At 41.1% G+C, this 27,815-nt stretch overlaps 1 protein-coding gene across 6 annotated transcripts in view; it reads left to right on the top strand.

Moving 5' to 3' along the window:
• Positions 1 to 27,815, top strand: part of THADA (THADA armadillo repeat containing) — a 305,797-nt gene that overhangs the window by 133,178 nt on the left and 144,804 nt on the right. For all 6 annotated transcript variants that reach the window (XM_007128982.4, XM_028496748.2, XM_007128981.4 and 3 more), the window contains 2 exons: positions 7,880 to 7,969; positions 9,093 to 9,224. In XM_007128982.4, coding sequence (XP_007129044.2) covers positions 7,880 to 7,969; positions 9,093 to 9,224 — 222 coding nt within the window. The remainder of the gene's footprint in view (positions 1 to 7,879; positions 7,970 to 9,092; positions 9,225 to 27,815) is intronic.

Here is a 27,815-nt window from a genome sequence, read left to right as displayed (position 1 = left end):
AGCAAAGGGGGTCTTTGGAGATGTGATTAAATTAAGGATCTTTTGATGGGGAGATTATCTTGGATTATTTGGTTGGGATAATGTAACCACTGATAAGAGGGAGGCAGGAGAGATTTGAGAGGTAGAAGAAGAGAAAGCAGTGTGACCACAGAGGCAGAGATTGGAGTAAAGGAGCTACAGGCAAAGAATGCCAGCAGCCACCCAAAACTAGAAGAGGTTAGGGATTGTATTCTCCCCTAGAGTCTCTGGAGGTGCCCCACTGACTCTTTGATTTTGGACTGTTGATACTGATTTCAGATTTCTGGCCTCCAGAGCTGTGAGAGTTAAATTGTGGGTTGCTTATTATCAGGGTCCCTTTTATTTAGCATATTACCTTTTCCACAGAGTATAACTCAGTGCCTTGAATGTTATAACTGTGCTTCAGTTGCCTATTGCTGCATAACAAACACCCCCAAATTTAGAGGCTTAAAATTACAACAGTTTTTTATTTCTCACAATTCTGTGGGTTGGCTGGGTTCAGCTGGATGGTTCTTCTTTACTGTGTGGTGTCATCTGGGATCACTCAAGTGGAAGCATTCATCTGAGATGTCAACTGGGGGCATAAATGACTGGGGGTGGGGTTCTAGAGGGGCCTCTCTAGCAGACTGGTCACAAGCTGCCTTGCTTCGTGGAGCCTAAGGCACTTCCACTACCTCCTGTTGATCAGAGGAGGCACAGGGCTAGACTAGAGTCCAGGGGAAAGGAGATAGACCCTACCTCCTGAAGGGAAGGAGGCCTGCACATATAGGGCAGTAGGAAATGTTGTTGGCCATCTTTGGAAAGAATCTACCACAAACTGTTTAGAAAATGATTATGGAATTAACCCAGATAGACTGATTCTGAGATTTTATACGTAAGGAGATTCAGTAAGAAACATTTTCTAAGAAAAAAATTTCTGATGTAAAAAAATCCAATATAAGCTGCTAGAATGGGACCTTGCACACATGAGGAATTCAAGAGATGCGTGCTTACTGACCAGCTGGCTGGGTAGGGAGTGGAACTGTATTTCCCGGCTCACTCCTGGCTAGTGATTTCACATGGGGAAGGGCAGGGCACTTCGAGAACCAAGACCTTTAACTTCCCTCCCTGGGTATAGTATAGTGATGGCTGGTTTTGTGATTTGGAAGATTCTCCACCTGGAAAGCAGTTCCTGAAGGGAAGGATTAGAAAAACATTCGACGTGGCCAAGGATTTCATGGCTATCTACAGAGGTTAAGAAGGGAGACGAGGGCTTCCCTGGTGGCGCAGTGGTTGAGAGTCTGCCTGCCGATGCAGGGGACACGGGTTCGTGCCCCGGTCTGGGAAGATCCCACATGCCGCAGAGCGGCTGGGCCCATGAGCCATGGCCGCTGAGCCTGCGCGTCCGGAGCCTGTGCTCCGCAACGGGAGAGGCCACAACAGTGAGAGGCCCGCGTACCGCCAAAAAAAAAAAAAAAAAAAAAAAAGAAGGGAGATGAGACTGGCAGGAGAGACCTGGTCAGAGTCAGTACCCTTAGAACGGAGGCCCTGAAAAAGATGCCTTTCCTTTAACTTCCTATACCATTTGCCTGAAATTTAATAACAGGACTTCCTGGTGGACCCATCACAGTGATTACAAGTGCTTCTTGGGTAAAAGATTCTGACCCTGGGACCCCTGACATCCCTTTTGTCCAGTCACTTATTCTTGCTTAATTATTAGTACTCTAGGGAGAAATTTTGGTGTCAGCCCCAGTCAGAGGTAGAGAGAGGATTCTAGAAATGGAGTCAGACATGGTTCTCCTGGTGGGAGTCCAAATCCAGATTTCTTTTTTATTAGTTGTTTCTATTTTATGAGTTTGCATTTGATCATCCTTTGAAATGTGTGTGTGTGTGCCTTGTCTTCTTTGTAGGTTTGTTTGCCTTTGGGAGCACTGTTTTTCTTAAGATGAGCTTGCTGTTTTTATCAGCAATCACCGTGGCAAGGAGACATAGGCCCTTAGCTGATTTCTCTCCTCTGGGGTGGTTTTATAGGCCAGAATCTGGGGAGTAGCTAGGTTTTAATAGTTTATTGGGTTCCCATTTCAAATACAGACTGAAAACCTCCAGGCTTTTGCCTTCATCATTTGTTTCCATCTAATGACCAGTTTTATGGTGTTTTCTCCATGGCCTGTGAATAAGTCCTGTTTTTTTAAAAACCAGGCACAAACTCTGCCTTTGCTGCTATTTACTCTGTACTTCCTTTCTTCTGCATGTTTTTGCTTGCCCTTGCTAGCTTTCTCTTTTTATACCTTTGTACATTATTACTGTGTTGATCCCTGTTCCTGAGATGATTGAGAATGATAGGGGGTATGTATGTAGGAATTGGGGGTGGATATACCTTATTTTTACTTTTAACACGTTTCCCCAAGTGCTTCTTTTCTTTGCATGATAGTTTTCATCCTGATAACTTTTGTGAAACTCAGAAGTATGTGCTTCTGGCATTTCAACTTTTCATATGTGTGGCTGATCTTAGGGTACAGATCTCTAAGAGAAATAGAAGCTTGATTCAATTGAAGGTTCCTCTAGGCTGTTAGATGGCAGGGTGGATTCACAGACTACCAAAATGACCAAAGCTCAGATGCTCTCAAAAACTAGACTCTCTTGGCATTACCAAGATTAGATGTGGAATGTGCAGACAAAAGGGCAGCGCTGAATGTGGCTGGATTAGGACTGCTTTCCCCACACAGTTTAGCCAAGACGGGATGAGTTGTTCTGGTTGGTGTCTGGATTAGTGCCCCAAACCTATGTTCAAGCATAGGAGAGGCACAGAGAGCGTACCACACAGAGGCTACTACATTAAAATGGGTTCAGATTGATAATGGAACACTGTTCTTGATATATTGTGAAGTGTGAAAAACAGATTATAGAGCAGTATATAAGGAGGAGAAAGGTATAGACAGACCTCAGAACAGACTGGTAGCTATCTTTAGGTCGTGTGTTTGTGGTGATTTTTAGATTTTTCTTTGCAGTGTTCTTTATTATCTAATTTTTTCTCGATAAATAAGAAGTGCTAGAATACATTTTAAATCGCTTTTAAAATAAAACAAAATGGTGCCAGGCAAGCATTTTCTTTCATTCAGTAAACTTCTCTTGCTAGCCTACTCTGTTCTCGGCCCCGGCTGGGCTCTGGGGGAGTCCAGCACTGAACATGGCAGACCGAGGAGCGCCTTGGTGGAGATCACAGCCGCACTGTGCTCCTGACACCTTATTCTTGGTGCAAGGCAAGTGGATTTCTTCAGGCAGCTTCTGTGTTTCCCCCAAGAGCCTCTCATCGGTTGTGCCTGCATAATTCTTACCTGGTGGGATAGGGAATAACTCACCTTTTGTGTAGTCTGACAGTTCCAAGGTTAAAGCTGCTTATTCTCACTCTCTATCCTGGCTTGTTTGTTTTCTCCTGTGTCTGTCTGTTTTATCCCATTCAGAGTTTTTGCTGGTCTCCTTTGTCTTCCTAGGAGCTTGAACTTACAGAGGTTCAGTTTTTCCTTTTTATCATTTCTCTTGTTTCCTGTTAAGTTGCTGGGCTAGTTTTTGGCCAAGTAGATAACCAGGTTTGAAATGCCTGTCACTGGTGAATTTACCCCCAGGGCTTGCTATATCTGAGGAGGTAACATATCAGCCTCTTGGCTTATTTGGGGGAGCTAGAATCAAACTGTTTGCAAACCAGGGAGATGAGCTTTGTATATTTGTGTTTAAGAACATTTCGAGCCCTGGCAAGGTACTCAATTTATTAATTCAGATGATGATTCTGAATGTCCTTAGATATAGCTAAGGATGCATTTTAAGAAGTTATTAATTTGTTACCATCTTAGTCATAATTCCTTTTCTCCTTGACTTTGTCAAGGACTCTTTCGTCTAGCTTCATTCACTCAGCAACTGTTTATTAAGCACCAGCTGTGAACTGAGTGTCATACTTAGTACCTGAGATAGTATGGAGAAATAAGATAGATATAGTTAGTCTCTGCCTGTGCAGAATGTGTAATCAGTGGGAGAAATAAGTAAATTGGAAGTTCTATGTATGAAGTGCTATAAGTGCTATGATGGGGAGATTTTAGGTTATAGTGTAAGACCAGTGTCAGGCACCTAACCCACATTTGCGACATCAGGGAAGGTGTCCTGGAAGAAGCTGGCCTAAGCCCCAAATTGAAGGATTATTTGGAGTTAGTCTGGGGTGGGCGAGGGCAGAAGTGTTCCTAGCAGAAAGTATATTTGCCAACATCTGGAGACTAGAAAGAGCATGTAATGTTGATAGAACCAAAAGAAACTCTGCATGGCTGTGTTTGAAGGTGGAGAGGCAAGAGATAGCTGGACAAGTGAGTCAGATTAAGCAGAACTTTGAAAATCAGGCTAAAGAGTTTAGACTGTGCAAAAAGCAGTAGGGAGCCATTAATCTCCTAATGTCGCATGATTAGCTTTGTATTTTAAAGAGAGAATTCTTATCACAACAGAGAGTTACAGAGGGGGAAGATGTGAGGCAAAGAGATCAAGTGAGAGGCTGACATAGCATCTAGGCAAGAAATAATGGCAGTCAGACTTGTAAGTAGTGGGGATGGTGGGAAATAGACTCAACAGATACTCTGGAGGTAGAAGTAGCAAGATTTGCCTGTTGACTGGGTGCACTGGGAGTTTCAGGCTTGGCAAGTTGGGTGAGTAGTTAAGTGTCAGTTGGGTGGCTACCAGTCACTGAGAGAAGAAAAAAGGCATAAGGCATAGGTTTGAGGTCAACTATATTAGAATTTTTTTTTCCTCTGTGGCTAATATTACTTATTCATTCATTGCCAAAATATTTACCAGTCAACCAACATGTACATAGTATTGTGCTGTGTATCAAGAGAGATGCAGGGAAGTATAGATGCCTATAGATATTAATGCTGTAGTCGAGGTGAAAAGGTACACATTTAGTGAATGTCCATGGGGTCACCACATTTCTACTCTCTCTAGTCTGTCTGCTCTTGTCACCTCTCTCTCCTATTCAGGTACTTTCAATGCCTGTAAGACAGGTGAATCTGTCTAGTCTGGCATTCAGATTTCTAAAAAATCGTATGTCATCCTATGTTTTCTACTTTCTCTTGTCATGAAGTTCTGGGTTCGATCCCTGGTTGGGGAGCTAAGATCCTGCAAGCTGCACGGTGCAGCCAAAAAAAAAAAAAAAAAAAGCAAAGCCTTTAATTTTAGAATAGTAGCTCCTCAGCCTTTTTCTCTGGCATCATCATGGTCAGCAGAGCCAGTTATTTATCAAGGCAGTTTCTAGATGATGGTGATAACAACCATATGGTCTACTTAAGTGAGAATGCTTGTCTTTCTTACTCCACCAAGAGATATCAGACCATTAAGGAATGACTTACTCCCCCTGGAAATTAGTGACTAATTCCTTGAGAAGAGATATCCACCAGGCTTTGTTGTGTAGATGGAGATGTTCTGTATGAGCAAATGTACTCAGGGATCCCAGTACTGAACTCTTACAGTTTTATCTTTAAGTGACTCTACTAAAAATGGAAGCTGATATTCTTGACCAGTTTTGCTTGGAAGTGGTAAAGAACGTAACATAGCATGTAGTGGAATTGTTTTGTCTTCCCCCTCAATAAAACAGTGACCTTGGGCTTCCCTGGTGGCGCAGTGGTTGAGAGTCCGCCTGCCGATGCAGGGGACACAAGTTCATGCCCCAGTCCGGGAGGATCCCACATGCCACGGAGCGGCTGGGACCGTGAGCCATGGCCGCTGAGCCTGCGCGTCCGGAGCCTGTGCCCCACAACGGGAGAGGCCACAACAGTGAGAGGCCCGCGTACCGCAAAAAAAAAAAAAAAAAAAAGCATATTTGTTGGGGGGAAAAAAGTCAAACGAAAAGTAAGTACTTGAATGCACTGAATTTTTTAAAAGAGAAAGCTAAGATACTTTTGCATAGTTTTCTATGAGGAGAGGCACTGGGCAGTCTAGTGTGTTTCTTATAATATTTATTAATTTTTTCCATAAAAATATCTAATAAGTACAAAAAGGAAGTGAGCTTATTTAACATAAAATGTCCAGTAAATGTTCAATAAATCTGTAACTTATTTATTGAGGATAAAGTAAGGATAGAGTAAGGACTTTTTAAAAACTTTGATCTTACTGAATATGAAATAGGTATAAAAGAATATTTATAAAGTGTGGTAAGGTTTAAAAAGCATGCAACAAACAAAAGTTATCACTTCTCTCCAAAATCATGGGGAAATACCACTACATACCCACAAGGATGGCTAAAATGGAAAAAAAGACAACAGCAAATGTTGGAAGGGATATAGAGCCACTAGAATGCTTATTTGTTGTTGGGAATGGAAAATGCTATAACTATTTTGGAAAACAGTTTTCTAAAATGTTAAACATAGTTCAGCTTTATTATCAGATATTTTATCTAAGAAAAATTAAAACATATGTCCACAAAAAACCTTGTGTAAGAATGTTCATAGCAGCTTTATTCATGAAAGCCAACAAATGGAAACAGTCCCTGTCTGTCAAGAGAAGAATGGATAAACAACCTTGTATATTCAAAAAGAATCAAACTATTGATATGTTGAATAATATGAATGAATCTCATAAACTTTATGCTGAGTGAAAAAAGCCAGACACAAAAAGTTATGTAATGCATTATTACATTTATATGAAATTCTGGAATAGACAAAACCAAATTGTGGTGATAGAAATCAAATCATGGTTGCTTTGGGGATTCAGAATTGACTGGGAAAGGGGCACAAGGGAACTTTCTGGGATGATGGAAAATTACTGAGGCTTCATAGGGTTGGATTACATGAGTGTATGCATTTGTGAAAATTGATCGAACGGTACACTTAAGGTTTGAGCATTTCACTGTGTGTGAAATACACCCCAATTTTTTTATACCCCAATTTTTAAACAATGATATTTTGGGTCTTCATTAATAGGAGCATGCATCTAGAGTTGCTAAGAAGGGCAAGTTGGGGAATATTTATGTTACCCCTTCAGAGTAATTCTTTAATAGTTTTGGAGACAGTACTTAACACCAAACGCTATGTTTAGCTTGAGCTTTTTTGTTGGTTGTACAGTTGGAGGACCTATTTTCAGAATCTTGTCAGAGTTCAGGGGGCAGTATTTATAAAGAGGGAAAAGGTAGCCCTCTCAGATTGGCGCTCCAGAACTTCACATGCCATGTCTTCTGATGACCGTGCTCCAGACCAGTGGGTCTCAGCTGGGAACCTTTTTTTCCCTCTCAGGGTACATTTGGCAACGTCCAGAGATATTTTTGTTGTCAGATGGTGGGAGGAGGAGGTTTTGAGCTACTGGCATCTAGTGGGTAGAAGCTGCGGAGGCTGCTAAACCCTTTACAATGCACAGGACGGCCTCCACAACAAAGAGGAGCTCATCCAAGCTGCCATTGGTGCCGACTTCAAGAAACCTTGTTTTACATTTGCTCTTACTACTGAAGCTGAGTCAGTCTCAGTCCGCCAGGTGCTGACTATACTCATAGTCCAAATCAATTGTGGAAACTTGGCATTTTCACAAATTGCATATTTCTTCCCTGTCAGAAGTTAATATTAAATACTTGTAAGTATATGTAATCTTAAATTTTTTTTTTTTTTTTTTTTTTTTTTTTTTTTTTCTTAAATTTTGAGATAAAATTCCATGCGTTAAGAGCACTTCCAAAATCCAAGTTAAATGTGTTGTTTCTATTGATTGTTAAATTCTTCAGATGTGAGTTTTGTTAACTTTATTCCATTAAATCTTCAAACAGATGATCTTCGTTGTCATTCTTTAAAAAATAAATAAATAAAAAGGCTTTATTATCAAATCAGAAGAAATAAATGATAGTAATTTATCTCTTTTTCTCTCTCCACAGAATGACAGGGAGTGAATTTTTCTCTCGTTTCCCCGAACTCTATCCCTTTCTTCTCAAACAGTTGGAAACTGTAGCCAATACCGTGGACAGGTAAGAAGAGAATAGGGTGAGGCAAAGTGAAATCAAGGATGTGAATTACTTCAAGATTTTTCCCTCCAGGCAGCAATTTTTAATCAGCTCCTTCCTTGTAAACATAGATGGATTTTTTTAAAGTGCTTCTTTATTAAATACATCATGTTGCCTGACACTCTGTAGTAGATATGTACCTGAAAGGTTGTATAAAATCCAGGTTTTATATTATATTTTACATTTTAAAAATCCTATTTTTAAAGTTTTTAGTGCTTTATAGGAGTTAGCTTTTTAGAAGCACATGGTGATTTCTTCTAAGAATCATTTTCTTCCTCTTATATTCAAAGTCTGTGTGTTTACATATTGAGTTTGCTTTAACACACACCTGTCATTTTTTTATCACTAGCCTGTTGCAGCTGACTAATCTGGTCACTTGTGATCAGAAGTGGTACTATTCTACTTGAGTGAAGATGGCCAGTGACCCTGGCAACACAAAATAATGCTATTAAGAGGGCTTCCAGTCTGATCAGAGCAGATAAAAAAGTTCACCATTTTCTTTTCAATCACATTCTGTGGCTGGTAGTGTAATTTTTAGAATGGACATCTTAGAGCATGGACCATTTTATTCTTTTAGCAGTTTTTGCAGTTGGCATGAATTTGTACCAATTGTCTGTAATGAGAAAATAAAATCGCGTCAGTGAATTTTACTTCTGTTTATGATACATTTCCTCACATTAGTAATTTGTGCAGACAGGCTTTTCTGGCCCTAGTAAGTGACTGTTCACGCTTTCTTAAGTACATTTGGATGTTGAAAGTTTCACATTTCATACTCTGGGATAGACACCTCTCTACTGTCTGAACAGCTGAAATCAAAACAGCAGACTCGAATTATCAAATAATATGCTTTGAGAAGAGAATCCTGTGCAAAAGCCCAATCCACGGCTTTGCCAGTAGTTCTTCCTCATTTGCACACTAAGAAAATATGAAGTGAATGGAGGAAAAAAACGCAAAAAGGAAAATTATTGCTGATCATAGAGTCTCACTTTATATATCAATACATAATTGTTTAATGAGAAAAACGTTTGAAGATAGTGCCTTGCCTAAACTTTTAAACCTTTTATGTACAAAAATTTTTTTTTTTCAGTGATACAGGAGAACGAAACCATCATCCCAGCATGTTTCTCTTACTTTTGGTGTTGGGGAGGCTCTACCCTTCCCCGATGGATGGCACCTGTTCTGCTCTCAGCATGGCACCTTTTATTCCCTTCATTATGAGGTAGTGTATGCCTCATGGAAATAATGGGAGTGGGCATGGGGGCTTTATGGGGCTATTTAATCCTGTTCCTATTTCAGAAATTATAGATTTTTTTTTTTTTTTTTTTTACTCTGGGAGGGTTCTTGTGAAGGCAGGCGCCTGGGATTATTGCCATTGCCCCCAACTGGTCTCTAGTGTTTCAGATGGTGGGTTTAGGAGCTCATATCTACTGTTTAAGTAGTGTTTTCTGGGAGTCCTGCCTGCTAATGGGTGTGTGGTGTTGATAGGAGATATCCCTTTTTGATAAACATAGCCTGGGTGTTTGCATTATCCCTGTGTTGAGCCTGGCCAGCATGGGGCAGGCTCGGTTCTGGCATATATCCCCTGTCCAGGGGTTCAAGAGGACGCCTGGCCTTTCACTCTGGAGGAGTTTTCTGGTGGTTGCAAGGGGCAACATCTAGATGGCAATGCTGTGTAGCACGAGTTCACTTCCCACTCATCTTCCCTTTCAAGCTTGGAGTACCTGAGAAAAAGCCGTGCATAAAGATTACACATGGCATCAAATGATATCAGGCTTTTCTCCTTCTACAGCCTATTACCACTTCCTCTTGTTAATTTTTTTGAGGCATTCGCCAGCTTCTGATCACCTTTTTCATTTTGGATCAAAGGCCTCAATAAACAGCCCTCCAAAAAGTATTGAAATTTTCTCTATGAAATATTTCAGAAACCCTGTGATATTAGTTAGCTTTTACCTTTCTGCTTACCTCTTGACAAAACAGTACCTTCATTTTTATGTATCTACCAAAAATTGAAATACAGCAGAAGGATAAAATATAACCAACTCAAGAGAGTGTACTTGTTATTTATGTGGTGTCCTGGGTTCCACTTCCTGGTTTCATAGAGCTGACTGATGCATTTTAATGTGAGAAACCATTAAACACAAGATTCTGGTGTGTGATTGCTGTAGCCATTTGTTTGCGCCAAGCCCTGGCTGTGGCTGTGTTATCTGTGATCACAGAGATGACTCACTCAGATTGGTTTTTGTTTCCTGATACACAGTTACCAGCCTCCCATATCCAGCATTTGGTGATTCATTTTAGGAATTTGGGTCATAAATTTTACTTTCAGGAGCATTTTAAAATTGTACTTTCACATATAACTGGAAAGAACTAAAAAATAATTCAGAAAGTTGATGGTTGGGGGAGGCACATATACAGAATCACAGTGTACATTAGAAACAAAGACACGCTTTAGAACTTTATCATCCTGTGTTGAGAACATCCAATTTGTGGAAGCTTATTTCTAATCAATCTGTTATGTGTTACATCCTAGAAACCAGAAGTTACTACGTTGAAAGTATCCTTCCTGTTACTTATTAGTTTACATATAATCAGAAAGCTCATATTAGTAATTATACTCAGAGCACTTATTACATATACAAAGATAGCGTGAACATAGGAGATTTAAATATTGCCTTAAGGCTAATGTACTTAGTGCATCTTCTTTTTCTTTTTTTTTTTTTTTTCCGGTACGTGGGCCTCTCACTGCTGTGGCCTCTCCCGCTGCGGAGCACAGGCTCCGGACGCGCAGGCTTAGCGGCCACGGCTCACGGGCCCAGCCGCTCCGCGGCATGTGGGATCTTCCCGGACCGGGGCACGAACCCGTGTCCCCTGCATCGGCAGGCGGACCCCCAACCACTGCGCCACCAGGGAAGCCCTGCATCTTCTTTTTCTTAACTCAGAAACACAAAGAAAGAAATGTACAGTTCTCCTGTCCTTCCAGTGAAAATGCCTTAGTCAGTGGTTGCTTTCTACTTGAATAAAGATTCATAGAGCACCACCAGCAGCAAAAGTGCCATAGCAGATTCCTTAGAGTGTCCATAGGCTCTGGTTTATTGAATGTCCAAGTACGTTATAGGCAGTGTTTCTCAAACTTTAAGATGTAAACATATCACTTGGGGGTCTCATAAATTCTGATTCAGTAGGTCTGGGGTGGGGCCTGAGATTCTGCATTTCACACAGACTTCTAGGTAATGCTGAGGCTGTTGGTCTGCAGATCACACATTGAGTAGCAAGATTAAATTTGAGATATCAAACATTATCAGAACCAGACACATACAGAGAGATGATTTTAATAAACTATACAGTAGTAGGATCATACTTGGAACTTGGTTAGGCTATTCAGGAGGTTTATTAGAAGTAGGTTTTGACCCAGGAATGCAGAGAACAAGCAAGAAAATATTCTGAGCAGAGAATTCAGTAGGAAGTAGAGACCAACCTTGTTGAGTCTCCACTGTTTGCCAGGCACTGAACTGGGCGTTTTGCTTAACAGTGATTCTGAGAGGAGGTATTACACCTCTCTTTACCTGTTGAGGAAACTGAGGTTCAGAAAGCGACTCAGTTATAGAGTTGGAATATGAACCCAAGACTGTAGGGCTTGTCAAGAGTGTTGGGTATCCTCTTTCTATTACACCAAAATATCCAACTCCCTTTTGTGTAGTTAAGAGTTTCAGCTACACTGAGTAGCCCCAAGGGCCCTGAAATTTATGCAGCTAGGAGCGATTAGGAGCCTGTATCTAGGCAGTGGATCCAAGTGCAGGCTATTTTCACGATGTAGAAGTCATGCCCCACTTGCAGTGGGGTCTGCTCCTGACCTTGCTTTTCCAGTGGTGGCAGTGGCTTGATTGGGTGCAGGCTTTCTCTCAGGCTTACATCTGTGGGATCATTGCTTGGGGTAATTGGGGCCAGTCTGTGGCCTGGGATAGAAGAAGCCTGGCTTTTCTTTCTTGAAAAGAAAGTAGAAAGATCCTAGATTTAGAGTTAGAAAACCCAGTTTTGGGTTTCATCAACCTACTGCCAGGACAACCTTGTGCTACCCTAAAGTGTTCACAGTCACACCGGAGAGATGAACTATATAAAAAGATTTTTTAAAAATAGCGAATTTGGTAAAACTATACACATTAGATTTAAATTACTTCTGAGAAAATTATTCATGAAGAAAGTGAAAGACTGATCATAAAAACCTGCCAATTCAGGCAGTATTTGTGGTTCTAATCATGGTAAAGATTGGGCTGTGTTGACTTGGGATAATGGCTGAAAAGACGGATGTATGCACAAGTGGATGGGCAGTGTTTTATTTTTGTGGCATTGCTAGTATTAATTTACGTACTTGGAAGAGCTCTAATCAGGCTCTTGGATACTCTGAGTTTAGCTAAAGCAAAATTTTGCAGCTAGTGGGGGTAGCACAAAGGTTGCTCTGACTGTGCTAAAGTGAATCACTTGTACAATGAGAAGATTAAAAGCCCTGATGACAGCTTTTTATTTCCCTTTGATTTACGTATACTTACCTGCCATTTCCTTCCTCTCTGTGAGGTGTTAGGAAGTATTATTTGTACCTTTGTCCCTTATTCCACATTTGGGAAGCTAAGCTTCTATCTCTGTTGCCTTTCTTTGTTAACTTAAATCTTAGAAGCTTCTGGTGTGGATCTTTCACAGTTACGTGTGCGCGCAGCTATGATTTGTTGCATCATCTTGGAACAGAAATGATCATGTTAATCCCAGTGTTTTGTTTACAAGGTTTTTTCAAATCGAGTGTATTTTATGTGCCTAATGCTGTGCTGGATCCAGATACACAGCCCTCTTCCATGCAGAGATGATGCCTTCAGTATAAGGCCATTCACCCTTCAGTTCAGACACCACAGAGCAGAGTGACGCATGCTTTAAAAGGGACCCTGACTAGCTCCCTGAGTACAGTTCACTAGTGCCCACTTGTCCGGGGCTTTCTAGAGACCAGAATATCTCTGAACACACACCTTGGAATTCCCTTTCACAAGCAAGCTTCGAGTTTGAATTGACGAGCTGTAGGAAACCAAAAGTGCCTCAAACCTTGGCAATCCTGAACAGAACAAAGGCCCTGGACTCAAGAGACTTGGTTCTTTCTAAGCTCTGCCACTTATTCACTAGGTGTGATGCTTGAGCAAGGTTCTGTACCCTCCTTGGACCAGTGTGGCACCTGTGTGTGTGAGGCAAAAAGTGCCTTCTATTGCAGATAACTGAGGTCTCAGCATCAGATTAAATCCCTCTACAGCCTTTTGTTCACTCTGGGATGCTTTTAAAAGGATCTCCCCACCCTCCCCGCTTTTTGACTTATTTTCATTGCAAATGACTTTTGGTATGTTTTTCTCCAAATCATTTCAATCGTTGTTCACTTTAGGTAAATTTTCAGTGAAATCTGCCTTTCTGTTTTGTGAAAAATGTTGAGGTACAAATAACCGTACATTCTTAATTAAACACGTGGCAGTGGAAATCACCCATAGCGACCTGTGTATGCAATGGAAACTGTTTTAGTTGCGATATTGAAACATCTAGTCAACAATCAAAACACAAATTGGAAAATGCGCGTTTTATGTATTTTTTAAATATTTCATGGCACCTTTTTTTTTTTTTTTTTTTTTTTTTGTGGTATGCGGGCCTCCCTCTGCTGCGGCCTCTCCCTTTGCGGAGCACAGGCTCCGGACGCGCAGGCTCAGCGGCCATGGCTCACGGGCCCAGCCGCTCCGCGGCATGTGGGATCCTCCCAGACCGGGGCGCGAACCCGGTGCCCCTGCATCAGCAGGCGGACGCGCAACCACTGCGCCACCAGGGAAGCCCCTCATGGAACCTTTTGATTGTACCAGTCTTAAGAAGCAGGGAGGGGTAGGGAGTACAAAAACTAAGACTTAGGCCTTTTAAGCCTATGATATTGGGAAATAATATTGACTCTTGTTTTCTTTTCCTTGAAAGTTGCATAATGCAAGAATTATCACCTTACTCCTTACCCAGGTTATATGAAGTTGAAAGATCTTATTTGCCATCGTGTAGAGTTGGGGTTTTTCCAGTAGACAGTAGTTGGCTTCCACCTTCATTTGTGATTGTAATACCAGGAAGTTTCCTCCAAGGTTGCACATTTCTATCTGTTCTGTCTTCCCAGAATCCTTGTGATAGGTAAAAGGCAGGATTTGCTTTATAGAGAGAGAAATCAGGCAGAGGGCTGTTGAGACGCTGCTGGGAAAGAAGGCATACCCACCTCCCTTTCTGTCCACCCCAGCTCTTAATCCTCTCTCCCTCTGAATAGCTATAGCATTAATTTAAATCTCTTATCTTACTAGTCATCATTACTGTATCATATTGTAATTTATATGCTCAATACTTATTCCCTCCAAATAAATCTTAATCTCTTTCCATGGAGAAGCAGCTATGGATTTTTTCGGTTTTTCATTTTTGGTACCTTTCTCTGCGTAGCCCAGGTTTGGGCACAGAGGCTGAATTATTAACCTAAAAACGAAAACTAACTGTGAAATGAGACACTTTGTGTCTTAGCAGATCTGTGTATCTATGAAGTACTTAAGGGACTCCTAGTCTTACAGATTGGAGCCGTATTTCATATCCCACTGGTTACTGATTATGTAGAAAGGAGGCTCAGCTGGGTTTTCTGTTTTACCTGCCCTTTGAGGAATCTTATGCTCTAATGTGAGCTCTGACATTTGCTTTTATTTTGACTTCACCTCTCTGAAGGTCACACCCTCGGTTTCCTTTTCTGTCAAATTAAGGTATTGGGCATTACCCAGGGTCCTCTCTGGCCTTATGAGCCTATGACCTGAGACCTTCCTGGACTCTGACCTCCTCTCCCCTGACTGCTCTCCAGTCAAGGGATCTGGAGGTCCACCTTGCAGCTACCATGCTGCAGGCTTTAGAGCCAAATGAGAGGAGCCTGAATTTTGATAAGAGGAGGAGGGAGGTCATAGAATTATAAACAAGCCAAAATACGTGGGGGAAAGCCTCCTGATTAATATGGCACGAAAAGGAGGGCCCCTGAGTGCTTCAGGCTGTCAATCTGTATAATGGGGATAATCCTGACTACAAAATAGCAGATAAAAGCCCCTTAGTTTGTTGGTTAAGAAAAATTCTAGAGAGAGGAAGGGGTTGATAGTATAATGGTGATAGAGGGCAGACTTTTTTTAACTCCTGCTTCAGCTTTGTCTTTGCCAGTAAACTGGAAGGAAGGCCCTGAAACCAGATGTAGGTGAGGTGATAGAAAAAGAACACTGTCTCTTGTGGATAAAGGCAAATCCTTGGACCCCGGATAATTTACAGCCTCAGGTGCAAGTTAGCCTAGAGCCAAGTCAGTACTTTGGGGGATGTGTGGCATGGGAATGTTATCCTCGGAGCTTGCAGAAAGATTTCAAAAGAGAGAGGAAAAGGCATATTTTTATCAGTGACCAAACAATTGTGTTGATATTGTTTTAGACTGGATCATTCAATGTATTACTTGCAAGTGCTTCATACTTTATGTGCTGAGAGCTAGTAAGGATTCCCTAAGAATTAGTCACCTCATTGTTTTGATGGGATTACGAGTCTGATAGATGAGGACAATGCTGCTTTATTCAGCGTTTGAATTACTTACTTAAAATGAAGACAGACTAGATTGCGTGCTTATTAGGTTTGCATATAAGAGAAATATAATTGGCGATGGACTCCCATTCAAAATAGTCTTTAAGCGTGGGAGTGGCAGACACACAAATTCAGGCTAGTAGCCATTACCTTTATGAAGCAGGGAAGGAGGGGATAAAATTAAGGAAGCATATACTAGGAGCTTGTTTTATTTGTGATGTGTTCTTAAGCTGGGTTTGGGGTAAATGGCTGTTACATTATTCTCTCTACTCTTTTTTATTTGATATGTCAAATATAGTCCATAATTGAAAAATATGATTTCAGAGTAGCCTTGGAAGACTGGATTGATGGGCTGAGACTATCAAGATAACATTTAATAGAGATATATATCATGTTCTGATTTTGTAAAGAAAAGTCAAAATTACATACATATAGAATGAGAGCTGTCGGCTTCATAGCAGTTTTTATGAAAAAATCTTGGGGAATGGGATTTCCTGGTGAGCCCTGAGGAAGCAGTATGACACAGTTGCTGCCTCTTGGTAGTGAAGGCTATAGTCCCCCTGAACTCTGCTGGTCCGACTAAACCCACATCATTCTGCTATTATGTTATTATGCTGTGGGCTTTCCATTTTAGGAGGGTCACTGATAAACTAATATTTATCCAGAGAAGGTGACCAAGATGAGGAGGAAGCTAAACATCTGGAAATAGTTAGACTGGAAAAGACTAGTTAGAGGCAACATGGTAATGGTCTTTACATATTTGAGAGGCCGCCGTGTGACAGAAGGCACATAATTTCTCTCTTGTGCTCCCAATGGGAAAGTAAGAGATAGATTTCAGATTTTAATATAAGGAAGAATTTTGTGAGAGTTAACATTCTGCATCAAGAGAACGAACAGATTTCCATAATACTGAGCTGCTTGGTCATTGAACGTCGTCAAGGAAAACTGATCACATGTTGTGTATATTTTTTAGATTTCTGCAGTGCATCTGAGGTGGGGCCGGATGACCGTCAAGGCATCTTTCTGAGGTGTCTTATTTTAGAATAGCTGAACAACCTGGCTGTAGATTCTAAATGTGCAGTGAAATGATAAACCTGCCTCTAAACGTGTAACACATATTTGTACATTTTTATTCAGGTACCCCTCAGGGGTACCTGAGGTTCAGTGTGTGGAATGAAATCATGTTTTCTGCATCGTGTGGCTTTTTTGCGAAGAGTTCTGGCATAAAAAGATACTCTGACATCTGTCACTGATTTTTATCTCTCAGTTCCTAGAGAGGGGCCTGGCCAACTTAATCTCTGGTGCCAGATCTCTTTAAGACCATTTTCTCAATATGTTTTTGAGCAAAAGGAATGAGGAGTTCACCTCTTAATGGAATGCATTGACAAAGCAAGCTAGAAAAACAAAACTTGTAAGGACCAGCTTTTCTGCAGTGTTGTCTCTCACTTCAGTAGGCCAGTTCAGGTCATGTTAGAACAAGTGATTTGATCTGTCGGCAGCCTCGTTCTTAGGTGAAATTTCTGACAATGATGATAATCCATGGCCTATTGCTGCCATTCACTCTCAAACTTAGAATCCAATCAGTTAATAGATTAACTAAGTAGTTGTTAAATACCCATTGTATACCTAGCTAGCATTAGGTCTTGGATAAGATGCAAAGTAAAGGAAAAAGGTTTTTCATCCTTGAAGAACTTATGATCTAGCTAGTGAGATAAAACCCATGCTTGGGAACCTGACATACTGTATGTATATGAACCACTTAATTATATGGCACATATACTAAGGACCTGTAAAGAAGGGGAGGAGCACTGGTGGGTTGGAGAAATTCAGGAGGTTTTCCCTAGTAGCAAGGCAGGAAAAGAACACGGGAAATCAGTTTTACCATCCTGAAGACTTTAAGAAATCTCCCATGCTGGTTAGCAGCTCTTAAGACAGGAAAGTCATACTGTTCATTCTGCAGACAGTGGGCTCTAACAAGCAGAATGATTGTGACAGAGTTTTATGATTCATAACTTGAAAGTTATCATAAAGAGCTTTGCTTCCACTTGAATCGAGGATGATCCAGGAAATTCACAAAATAAATGGTTTGCTACTTCACAGAAGAAACCGTCCATGGTGGATCTTTGGTAACTTTAATTAAGAACAGTATTTACTCCAAGTGTTGCATTTCCAAGTCTTATGGAAATAATAAAGAGTAATGGGAAAATTATTACAAATGTAATAATGTTTAAATTTTAAAATATTTTAATAATATTTTTCCTTAAGGAGACTTTATTTCCTTAATCTTAATTATTTTCTCAAAAATGTAGCCAAGATGCTCAGCAGGCATTTTTAATACTGAATTGAAGATTTGAGAGTACCAAGCCCCAAATGCCAGCTAATATGAAGTCATCTTCTCCTACCTGGTAGGGAACATTTTAGAATCAAAACTGTATGTTTTTCTCTTTAGGCAGAAAAATCTGAATTAGGGAAGAGAGTATGAAGGTAAAGAAGAATTTCAGTAGGCTTAAAATGAGACAAGAAAAATGCACGACATACCATGTTTTGATTATCTTTCTCTGATCGGCGCAGTTTTTTTCCTCCCTCTCCTCTGGGCCTTGACCCTTACCAGTCTATTTATGATCTTCTTGTTAAAACAACCTGCATTAGTCACATCAGCTGCACCAGATCATTCACCCTCATACTCTTCGACTTTTTCCCTTTGGGCCTTATTTTCCTCACTCACCTTGAACATTGAGACTCTTGACTGCCCGTCTTGCCTCCCCTCCACACAGCGACAGCTACTCTCTTCTTCACCATTTATTCTTGTCTTTCACTTTATTTTGTGAGCGGTCTTCGTCACTAGGTCATCCATCCATTAAATGTATTTGCTGAGGGCCTACTTTGTGTCATAGCCGTAACCCAAGGCCCTACTCTCATCACCTCTTATTTGCAAGAGAAAATAGAAGCCATCGGGCATGGACTCTCTCCATGGAGACACCCACTCTACCTACTACCATAGTTCTCTCCTTTGTTTTATAGCCAGACTCTTGGAAAAGGTTGTCTGTGTTTACAGTCTCCATTTCCTCCCCTCTTATTCCTTCCTTAAACCACTGCAGCCTGGATACTTCTTCCACCACTTCACTGAAGCTTCACTGACAAACGTGAATGACCTCTTCATTACAAAAGCCACTGGATGCTTTTCAGTCTTTATCTTTCTGAATCTTCCTCTGGTATTTGACACTCTTGCACGCTGGCTTCTTCAAGATGCTCTTCCTCTGTGGCCTTGTTTGGCCATTGCTTCTCCTCCTCTTTCAGGGCCCCTTCCTCATGCTGCCTCCTAAATGTTGGTGCACCTCTTTGTCCTGCCCTCCACCCTTTTCTTTTTTCACCTTATATGTACAGTCCTCACCTGGCTGGCAACTCACATACATTGATGAGTCAGTCCTAGACCTAGAGCTTGTACAGAATCATAGATTCAACTTTCTGTTGGACAACTCCTTCTGCATGTCCCATAGACATCTAAAAGTCAGCAGTTTCCCCCAGGTAGTGCCTCTGCACACTGAGGTGTGAACAGCCATCTCGTAGGGCCTAGCACAGCGTCTGCACATTCCCCCTGGCCAGCTGGAGTCAGAGGACTTCTTTGAAAGGAAACAGGACTCAGGGTATTACAGAGGATCCTTTCAGTATTATTGACTGTGTTCATAGGTACTCAATAACAAAAGAACATTGGGGTTTTTGTTTTTCGGGTTTTTAAAATAAATTTATTTATTTATTTTTGGCTGCGTTGGGTCTTCGTTGCCGTGCGCGGGCTCTAAAAGTCAGCAGTTTCCCCCAGGTAGTGCCTCTGCACACTGAGGTGTGAACAGCCATCTCGTAGGGCCTAGCACAGCGTCTGCACATTCCCCCTGGCCAGCTGGAGTCAGAGGACTTCTTTGAAAGGAAACAGGACTCAGGGTATTACAGAGGATCCTTTCAGTATTATTGACTGTGTTCATAGGTACTCAATAACAAAAGAACATTGGGGTTTTTGTTTTTCGGGTTTTTAAAATAAATTTATTTATTTATTTTTGGCTGCGTTGGGTCTTCGTTGCTGTGCGCGGGCTTTCTCTAGTTGCGGCGCACGGGGGCTGCTCTTCGTTGCGGTGTGCAGGCTTCTCATTGTGGTGGCTTCTCCTGTTGCAGAGCACGGACTCTGGAGCTCTAGGCACGCGGGCTTCAGTAGTTGTGGCTCGCGGGCTCTAGAGCACAGGCTCAGTAGTTGTGGCGCACGGGCTTCGTTGCTCCGCGGCATGTGGGATCTTCTCCCACCAGGGCTTGGACCTGTGTCCCCTGCATTGGCAGGCGGATTCTTAACCACTGTACCACCAGGGAAGCCCAGAAACATTGGTTTTAAAAAGTCATTGACGGGCTTCCCTGGTGGCGCAGTGGTTGAGAGTCCGCCTGCCGATGCAGGGGACCACGGGTTCGTGCCCCGGTCCGGGAAGATCCCACATGCCGCGGAGCGGCTGGGCCCGTGAGCCATGGCCGCTGAGCCTGCGCGTCCGGAGCCTGTGCTCCACAACGGGAGAAGCCACAACAGTGAGAGGCCCGCGTACCGCAAAAAAAAAAAAAAAAAAAAAGTCATTGACCAAAAAATAAATAAATAAATAAATAAATAATAAAAAATAAAAAGTCATTGACTTTTGATATCCCTTCAGTAAGTTTGAAATGATTTGCTTTTTCCCTTATACTGATATCATCACTTTGAGGTAGCAAGTGGCAGGTGTTGGTAACTTTCTTTGGAGATGGAAAAGTCAAGGTCCAGAAGGAGTAAGCAGAATGTGTCCACAGTCAAAAAGTGATTCGTTAAGGAGTCAGGGGTTGATTCGTTTATTCATTTACTCAACAGATAATTACTGTAAGCGTGATTGTGCGTCCGGCACGATAGAAATACAGTGGAGCATCAGACAGATACGATTTTTGGCATAATGGGATATCCGTTGTGCTGTGTTGCTTCTTGGTTCCTATCAACTTTGCTCTGATTTTTTTCCGTATAATAAGTGATAATAATTAGCAGATATTTACTATGGGCCACACACTGTTTTAGGACTTAATGCATACTAATTCATTTAATCATCATGACAACACTCTGAGGTCCCTGACATTATCATTCCCATCCTCCATCCTACAGAGAGGGAGAGCTGGGCAGTGGCAAGTTTAGAAATGTGCCCTAGGTCATACTGCTAGGAAGTGATAAGGCCAGGATTTGAACCAGGCAATCTGTCCCCAGAACCCGTGCTCTTCGCCACTCCCTTAGCTACGCTAGCGCTTGCTTAATACTACAATTCGCCCTTTTGCTCATGTTTACAATCCTCCATCTGTGGGGTATGACAAGCTAGTTGTCAATAGGCCAAAATTAACCTGAAGTTTTAAATAACAAACACTTGGACTTACTTTGCTTTCTTGAGATATCTCTCCCTTGCCCCCCTTGAGCATTGCTCTAGCAGTGGTCTCTTCTTCTAATCTGAAATCAGTAGAAAAGAAAGAAAAACTTGCAGTTAAGCCCAAGTGGTTGTGACGGGTTGCTAAAAAAGACTGGTTCAACTGAATTTCCGAGATTCTTGAGAAACACTGAGGATTTCTTACAAAAGAAATTTTCCTTGTAATAGGAAATCGTGGGTCATTGCACAGTTATAAGTGTCTCAGCAAAGAAAAAATGTGTCTTGAGGCTTAAGAAGCATAAAATCTTAATGAGATTATATGTGGGCTGCTACTTAGGCATAATTTGTAAACTATTAGAACATATATTTTCCATCTGACTTTACCATCTTAGGTTTTTACTGTTGAAACTTAACATAATTTTGAAAAGCTTCAGGGTTGTTGAAAGAAAAAGAAAAAAAAATAGTAACAAGCATTTATATAAAGAAGTTGAAGTTTACAATGTACTTTCATAAACAGTAGCTTACTTGATCATCCTCTTTTTACTGTCTTAGAAAACAGAATCATAAGGATATCACTATATGTTGAAATTTCGAAAAATTGCCAACATTTTCTTATGTGGTAATCCTACACTTTAAAAGGATACCTTAAAAAGGCAAGTCTGAATCAGTGAAGTGTTCAAATTACTGGATATTATGAAATGAAAGTTTCATTATTCCAAATTATATGTCATATATCTAGGGAACTGCTTTTTAATGGGTGGGTAACAGTAGCATCTGGTTAACGCGTTAGTGGTTAAGCCACACCTCGAGGCCTCTGAGATGGGTTGAAATCCCCCTTTGTTCCTCAGTTTTATATTTTTCATGTGCAGAGTCCCACCTCCCTCCTTCAGCAACCAAAGGTTACTAGCCAAACCTGCTGGAGAGCACAATGAGAGTGAGATGTGTGAGATGTGCCCCCTGGGTTGTCTTGTTCTGTTTTGTTTCGTTTTCCATCAGGGAAAATTCCTGGTCTGGGATATTTGTGTCCTGGCCACCAGTTCCCAAGAGATGGCCACATTTCTCCCAATTTTAAATGAAACTCTCAGTCCCAAAGGTAAACATTAGCTCGGCCACAGTCTGAATAATTGCAAAATCAAAATTAGGCAGGCCCACGTGAATGAGATTTTCTGTTTTGTCTTTACAGTGTCCAGAGCATTAACAAAATGTCTATTTGTATGGAGGGTGCTTCTGTGTAAATAAGCCTGCTCCTTTTTGATCATTGCAATCATACAGGAGAAGGCCATCTGTTTTGGTAGTAACTATGGAAATATATCTAGGTAGCCAAGGAAAAGCTGGATTGTTACTAAAGGATGTGTCACACCAACAAGAAAATAATTTACAAAGCAGTGGGTAGAAAATATTTTCAAATGCTGAAAAGTGAGTCACTTAAGCTATCTTTCTGGGTGATGGGTGAGTAGTGCTGGTTTGTTTTTTGCTTGACTGTTTATTCTTTTTTTTTTTCTTTTTTTCCAGAAGAATCTCTCTTTCCTGTAAAGCCAGAATTTAAGGCTCAGCTTCTTTTCAGCTTGGATAAAATGAAAAGTAAAATTCTTTTAATACTAATTATAACCTGCAGAAGTCTAGTGAAGAGAAACTTAAGAAATGTAGTTCTTGTTTTCTAGCTGAGCTTCAATGCCATATAATTAATATAATTCAATCTCTTCTTACCCCTTTTTTTTTCTGCATGATTTAAGATATCAGAATTTAATTCATAGCCAGAATGAAAACCGGACTTAGGAAAAACTTGAAAAGACTAGAGAGGGATTTGCATTCTGCTGCATGGTTGAACACGTCCCTAAAGTAGCAGCTTTAGAATGCCATGTCCTGATAGAATTCCCCATGGAAAACTGGCCAGTAGAGTGGTTTCCTAGTGCCCTCCCCCTAGTCTGCACCACTGTGAAGTGTCATGAGGGCCTGGGATCTGAACCTAGGGAGCTTCACAGGATTGCTCCACAGGCTGACAGAAGGGCACTGGTCTCACTGGGCAATCTGTGCTCTTGTTCATAAGCCCCAGGCTGTGGGTTTTGGAACTGGCCAGCCACCCTGGTTCAACCTTGGATAAATATTCCTGGGTTCTGAGTAGGAGGGGGAATTCAAAGCCCGGTTTTTCCCAAGTCCTTCCATAACCAGTCCATGGCATGTTATGAGGTCTGAGTGGCGTGGCCGTGTTTGGAGGGGGTTAGGGAACATGTTCTACTCCTAATTAATATGTACACTGGTAATAACTCAGAGGGCCAGATTCTAACCCAGCTTCACCCCCAGGGTAGTTGAAATCTGTATGGAATGATTTGAGAGGTCTTAAGCAGTGCCTTTTACCCACCCAGTTTTCTCAGATGCCTCTTCCCTTTTGAGCTGAATCTTGAAGTTTCAAAGTTGGACTTTCATTCTTTAAGTATACGGTTTTGATCCTTTCTAAAATGGAAATCCCATGGTGAGATATAGTATTTTAAGGTACTATTGGTCATTTAAACCACAGTTTAAGTTTCTTTGATTTTGACAGGAAGAGACATTGGTTGGGTGTGGTATTAGAGATGGGATAAGACTGGCGGTGGTGGGGATAGGGTGCAGAATTTGGGACAGAGACAGATTGCACATTGCCTGGATGGGGACCGCAGTGGCTTCTTCCCCACCAGAATTTGCTCCCGTGCATTTAGTGAAACGGGGCATCCTATTTTCCATTGACCTCTCCCTGCTGGCAGGGAAAGACTTGGAGGCCTTTTTACAGCTTTGACTCTTCCTCCTAGATGTGGTTCCATTTCCGTTCCAAGATGAAAGCTTGTCTTTGTCCCCTCCCAGAATAGTTCCAGGCAGCAGAATACAGTGAATCCTTCCAGATAAAAGACCTGCTGATAAAATACCAGATTGTTATCAGAGAAGCAGAGTGAGGGGAGTTGAGTCCCTACCATTAATTACCTAGTTACAGCTTTGTTTATATCCTGTTCTTTTGGGGGCATGTTTTCCCTGGACAGTTTCTTGTCTGTGTTCTGAACGGCAGGCTGATGTTTGTAAAAATCCCAAAGGTCAGGGAATAGTGGGTTCCTTATTTTCTGAAAGGCTTAATGGCAAGGAAAAGAATATCAGAGTTTCTGCCTTCCACCTGGAAGGAAATGGCCAAATGCTTGGTTTGGGTGGTTCTTGCCTCACCTCCAGCATACAAACCCTAGTGTGTTGAATGAACTCTGATTTTGTATACTTATCCGAAAGGTTACCTGAAAATAGAATGACATTTATCTCTGTGAAGCCATGAGTATTAACCAGTGAATACCTGGATATCAAGACACTGAGGCCAGAGTCTAAAATGCTCTAACACTGCTTGGTGAACGAGCTAAATGCAGCTTCAGAATGTGTAAGTTTTGAGCCACCCCCTATTTTGGGGCCTCTCACCTTCTGAGCTGGCCCACACTCTGGACTGTGTTTCTCCCAAGGCCGTTCTCACCTTTTGAGACGGACCACATTCTGTCCAAAGAATGTGTATCTCTAAATAAATCCACTTCTTACCTTAAAAAAAAAAAAAAAGTGTAAGTTTTATGTTATGTATATTTTACCACAATATAAATGAGTGAATGAATGAATGATACTTGCTTTCTGGCAGCTCCAAGTACTTTGGACACAGTTGAAAACACCATAGGGTTGGGCTACATCGTCTGCCTTATATTGAACTTGATCACTGTTGCGTGTGAGGTATCATGCTTCCTTTTAAGAACTGTGAGACTGAAAGCACAGCGAACCTTAATGAACACAAGACAAAGAGACAAATTTTGCCGCCTTCATAGGGACATATTGGCAAGTCGGATTGGAAAAGAGCCGTGTCTTGAAAATGATTGATTCTAAACCACTATAGCCACTCTCCTTCCACAAATGTAACAGAAGAGGGGAATGGGGTCTCTTGGTGGCTGGAATAGTAGTAGCATCTATTGCTCTGATTCTCAAGTAGTGGCATTGAAATGCTCCATGACTAGTAGTAGTCATGGAAGTTAACCTTATCTGTATATCTGCAGCCCTTGAGTGGCCAAGCACATGTTTCTTCACCAAATCAGACTCAAGTCTGACCTTATGTTTTCCTGTTAGGTTTTGTTCTCAGCCCAACCGATTTTTGCTATAAGACTTACTCTTGACCAGTGATTCAGCCAGCTTTTTCAGCCTCACTGGTCATGGGGGTTCTTTTTGAGGACTAGACTCTTGCTTTTTTTTTTTTTTTTTCTGCTAAGCCAAGAAACTTCTCATACCTTGCAAACATGCTACCTGGTGATACAGCTGCAATGTGATGTCAGTGTAGAAAAAGAAAGTATGAAAATAGCTCTACTGCAAATCAGGAAACTTTTTTCTTGTTAACCCCAAAAACCCTAAACTCAGAACTCTGACTGAAAGGTACTTCTTTTTCCTGTGTGTGTGTGTGTGTGTGTGTGTGTGTGTGTGTGTGTGTGTGTGTGTGTGTGAGAGAGAGAGAGAGAGAGAGAGAGAGAGCGCGCGCGTGAGCGTGCATATTCCTACCATCATTTCAAGGTAGTTGTAAAACATTCGCCATGGTTTCAGCAACACCTTTCTCAATTTTAAATTTAGTATTTTCCTTAGAAGAGGCGAGAGCCTACAGGAATTTAGGAAGAAGAAGCTAAGGTAAATTTAAAATACAAATATTCACTTTGAGTGAAATCAGTAAAAACATGCCCCGACCTTCTAATACATAAGAAAAATTTTAATTAAAAAAAATAAAAGTTTTCTTTTAGGAAATAAAGATTTTTGCCAAAATAGCATGAGTAGATAAAGCAGTCTGTTGTGAAAACTGCGTCTTTAAAATTTCCACTTTAAAAAATAAGAGTTCTTTGCTTTCTTCTTGACTAATGGTTTTGTCAGAACAATCATTTGAATAATAAATGAAATACTTTGAAGTATGTGAGGGAGTGGAGAACTTTTCTGTGCCTTGTACGAACTGGTGATACAGATTATAAACTAAATGATTCCACATTCCAATTTATCAAGGATCCAAGCCAAAGCCATAGAGATCTACCAATGAAATCATAAAAATGAATGGAAGTGATCCAGATTGTTTCATTTTCCTTTGAAATGTTTTTCGTATTAGATGTTAGCACCCCGAAGTTAAACAGTATTGAATTTCACACATAGCACTTCAGAAAAAAAAAAAAATTATTTATTTATTTGGCTGTGCGGGGTCTTAATTGCGGCATGTGGGATCTAGTTTCCTGACCAGGGATCGAACCTGGGTCCCCTGCATTGGGAGCATGGAGTCTTAACCACTGGACCACCAGGGAAGTCCCATAGCACTTTATTTTTAATCTTAGGTTAAAGGTTATGTCCTTGGCATGATTGAAGAATGACTCATACAATTTGCACTGACTTTTTTTATTGATGGGCAAGGAAGGAAGTTGGGGAGTAATGTGATACTGAATTGATGCTAAATTTATTAATTGAATTTAAATGGGAATAAAGAATGTCACTTAATGATTTTATTTATTTTTATATTCATGTATATGCCCTCTGTGAAGATTCTCTTCAATGTTACTTATGCTTAAAATGCAATATAAAATATCTCTTGGCCACTACCCGTAGCAGTGGGAATTAACAGTGATTTTCCTCCTAGTAAATGTATCAAATTGTATCACAGCCAAAACCTTCAGTCACATGGACATATTGGAGGATGTGACCAGAATTCTTTATTGACATGTTCCCCATCTTAAAATACAGTTACCATGAAATTAATGTATTAAGCCTTAGTCACAACCTAAGGAAAGTCTTAAAGGTAATGTGATTCTCCTTATAATTAGTAACCTAATTAAATGCTGGAAGGCTTCAACCATATAGTAATGTACCTTGCTTCTGAACAAAGATAATACCACAGCTGAAATTGTATACTTGTAACACTAGAATTTTTTTAATTAGTGGTAGGGTGTGTGGTTATGTGTGAGTGTAATCTGTTTTGTTTCATCTTCAAACTTTGCACAGCAGTCTCCATTGTGCATTCACTGGGACTGTGTTAAAGAGTAGTGCACTAATTGGTTTCTGTTTGTTCAGAATTCAGCATGATTCAAACTGGGATGAGTTGAAAATTACCTGTTCCCTATGGAATAAGCAAATTATGAAAATAAGCAAAAATAAAAGATATTAGGAAGCAGGTTCAATCTATTCGAGATGGAGGATAAATCTGTTTTACCTTAATAACCACTTGAAAAATTCTACCACTAAATGCAGAGTTTATTAAAGCGGGCCCAACAGATTTGGCATTGCTTGGTTTAATGGTGTGAGTTGTCAAGTATAGGTAAGAGTTATAAAATTGAATTTCTTGTGGTATTTGTTATTGTCATTCCACCCTGTGGTGGTAAAAATGTCTTATAGTTGGGGCATGCTGGGTTTTGCAGCTACCACGGGCTTTGGAGTCAGACAGACCTGACTTTGAATCCCGGCTTGTCCATTCACTTCTTTTGTGAGCTTGGTCAAGTCACTTACTGTCTCTGAGCCTGTCCTAGAAGAGCATGTGGAAGATTTGGAACACTGTCCTGAAAAAGTTTGTTTTTTAATTCTTATGCGATTGTTAGGATTTCAGTGTTTATTGATTTGATTCTTTAAGAGAGCACAAGGAGGGCTTCCCTGGTGGCGCAGTGGTTGAGAGTCTGCCTGCCGATGCAGGGGACATGGGTTCGTGCCCCGGTCCGGGAAGATCCCACATGCCGCGGAGCGGCTGGGCCCGTGAGCCATGGCCGCTGAGCCTGCGCGTCTGGAGCCTGCGCTCC

This window comes from Physeter macrocephalus, chromosome 12 (genome assembly GCF_002837175.3).
Source record: "Physeter macrocephalus isolate SW-GA chromosome 12, ASM283717v5, whole genome shotgun sequence".
NCBI classification, from domain to species: Eukaryota; Metazoa; Chordata; class Mammalia; order Artiodactyla; family Physeteridae; genus Physeter; species Physeter macrocephalus.
This window is presented reverse-complemented; position numbering and strand designations above follow the sequence as displayed.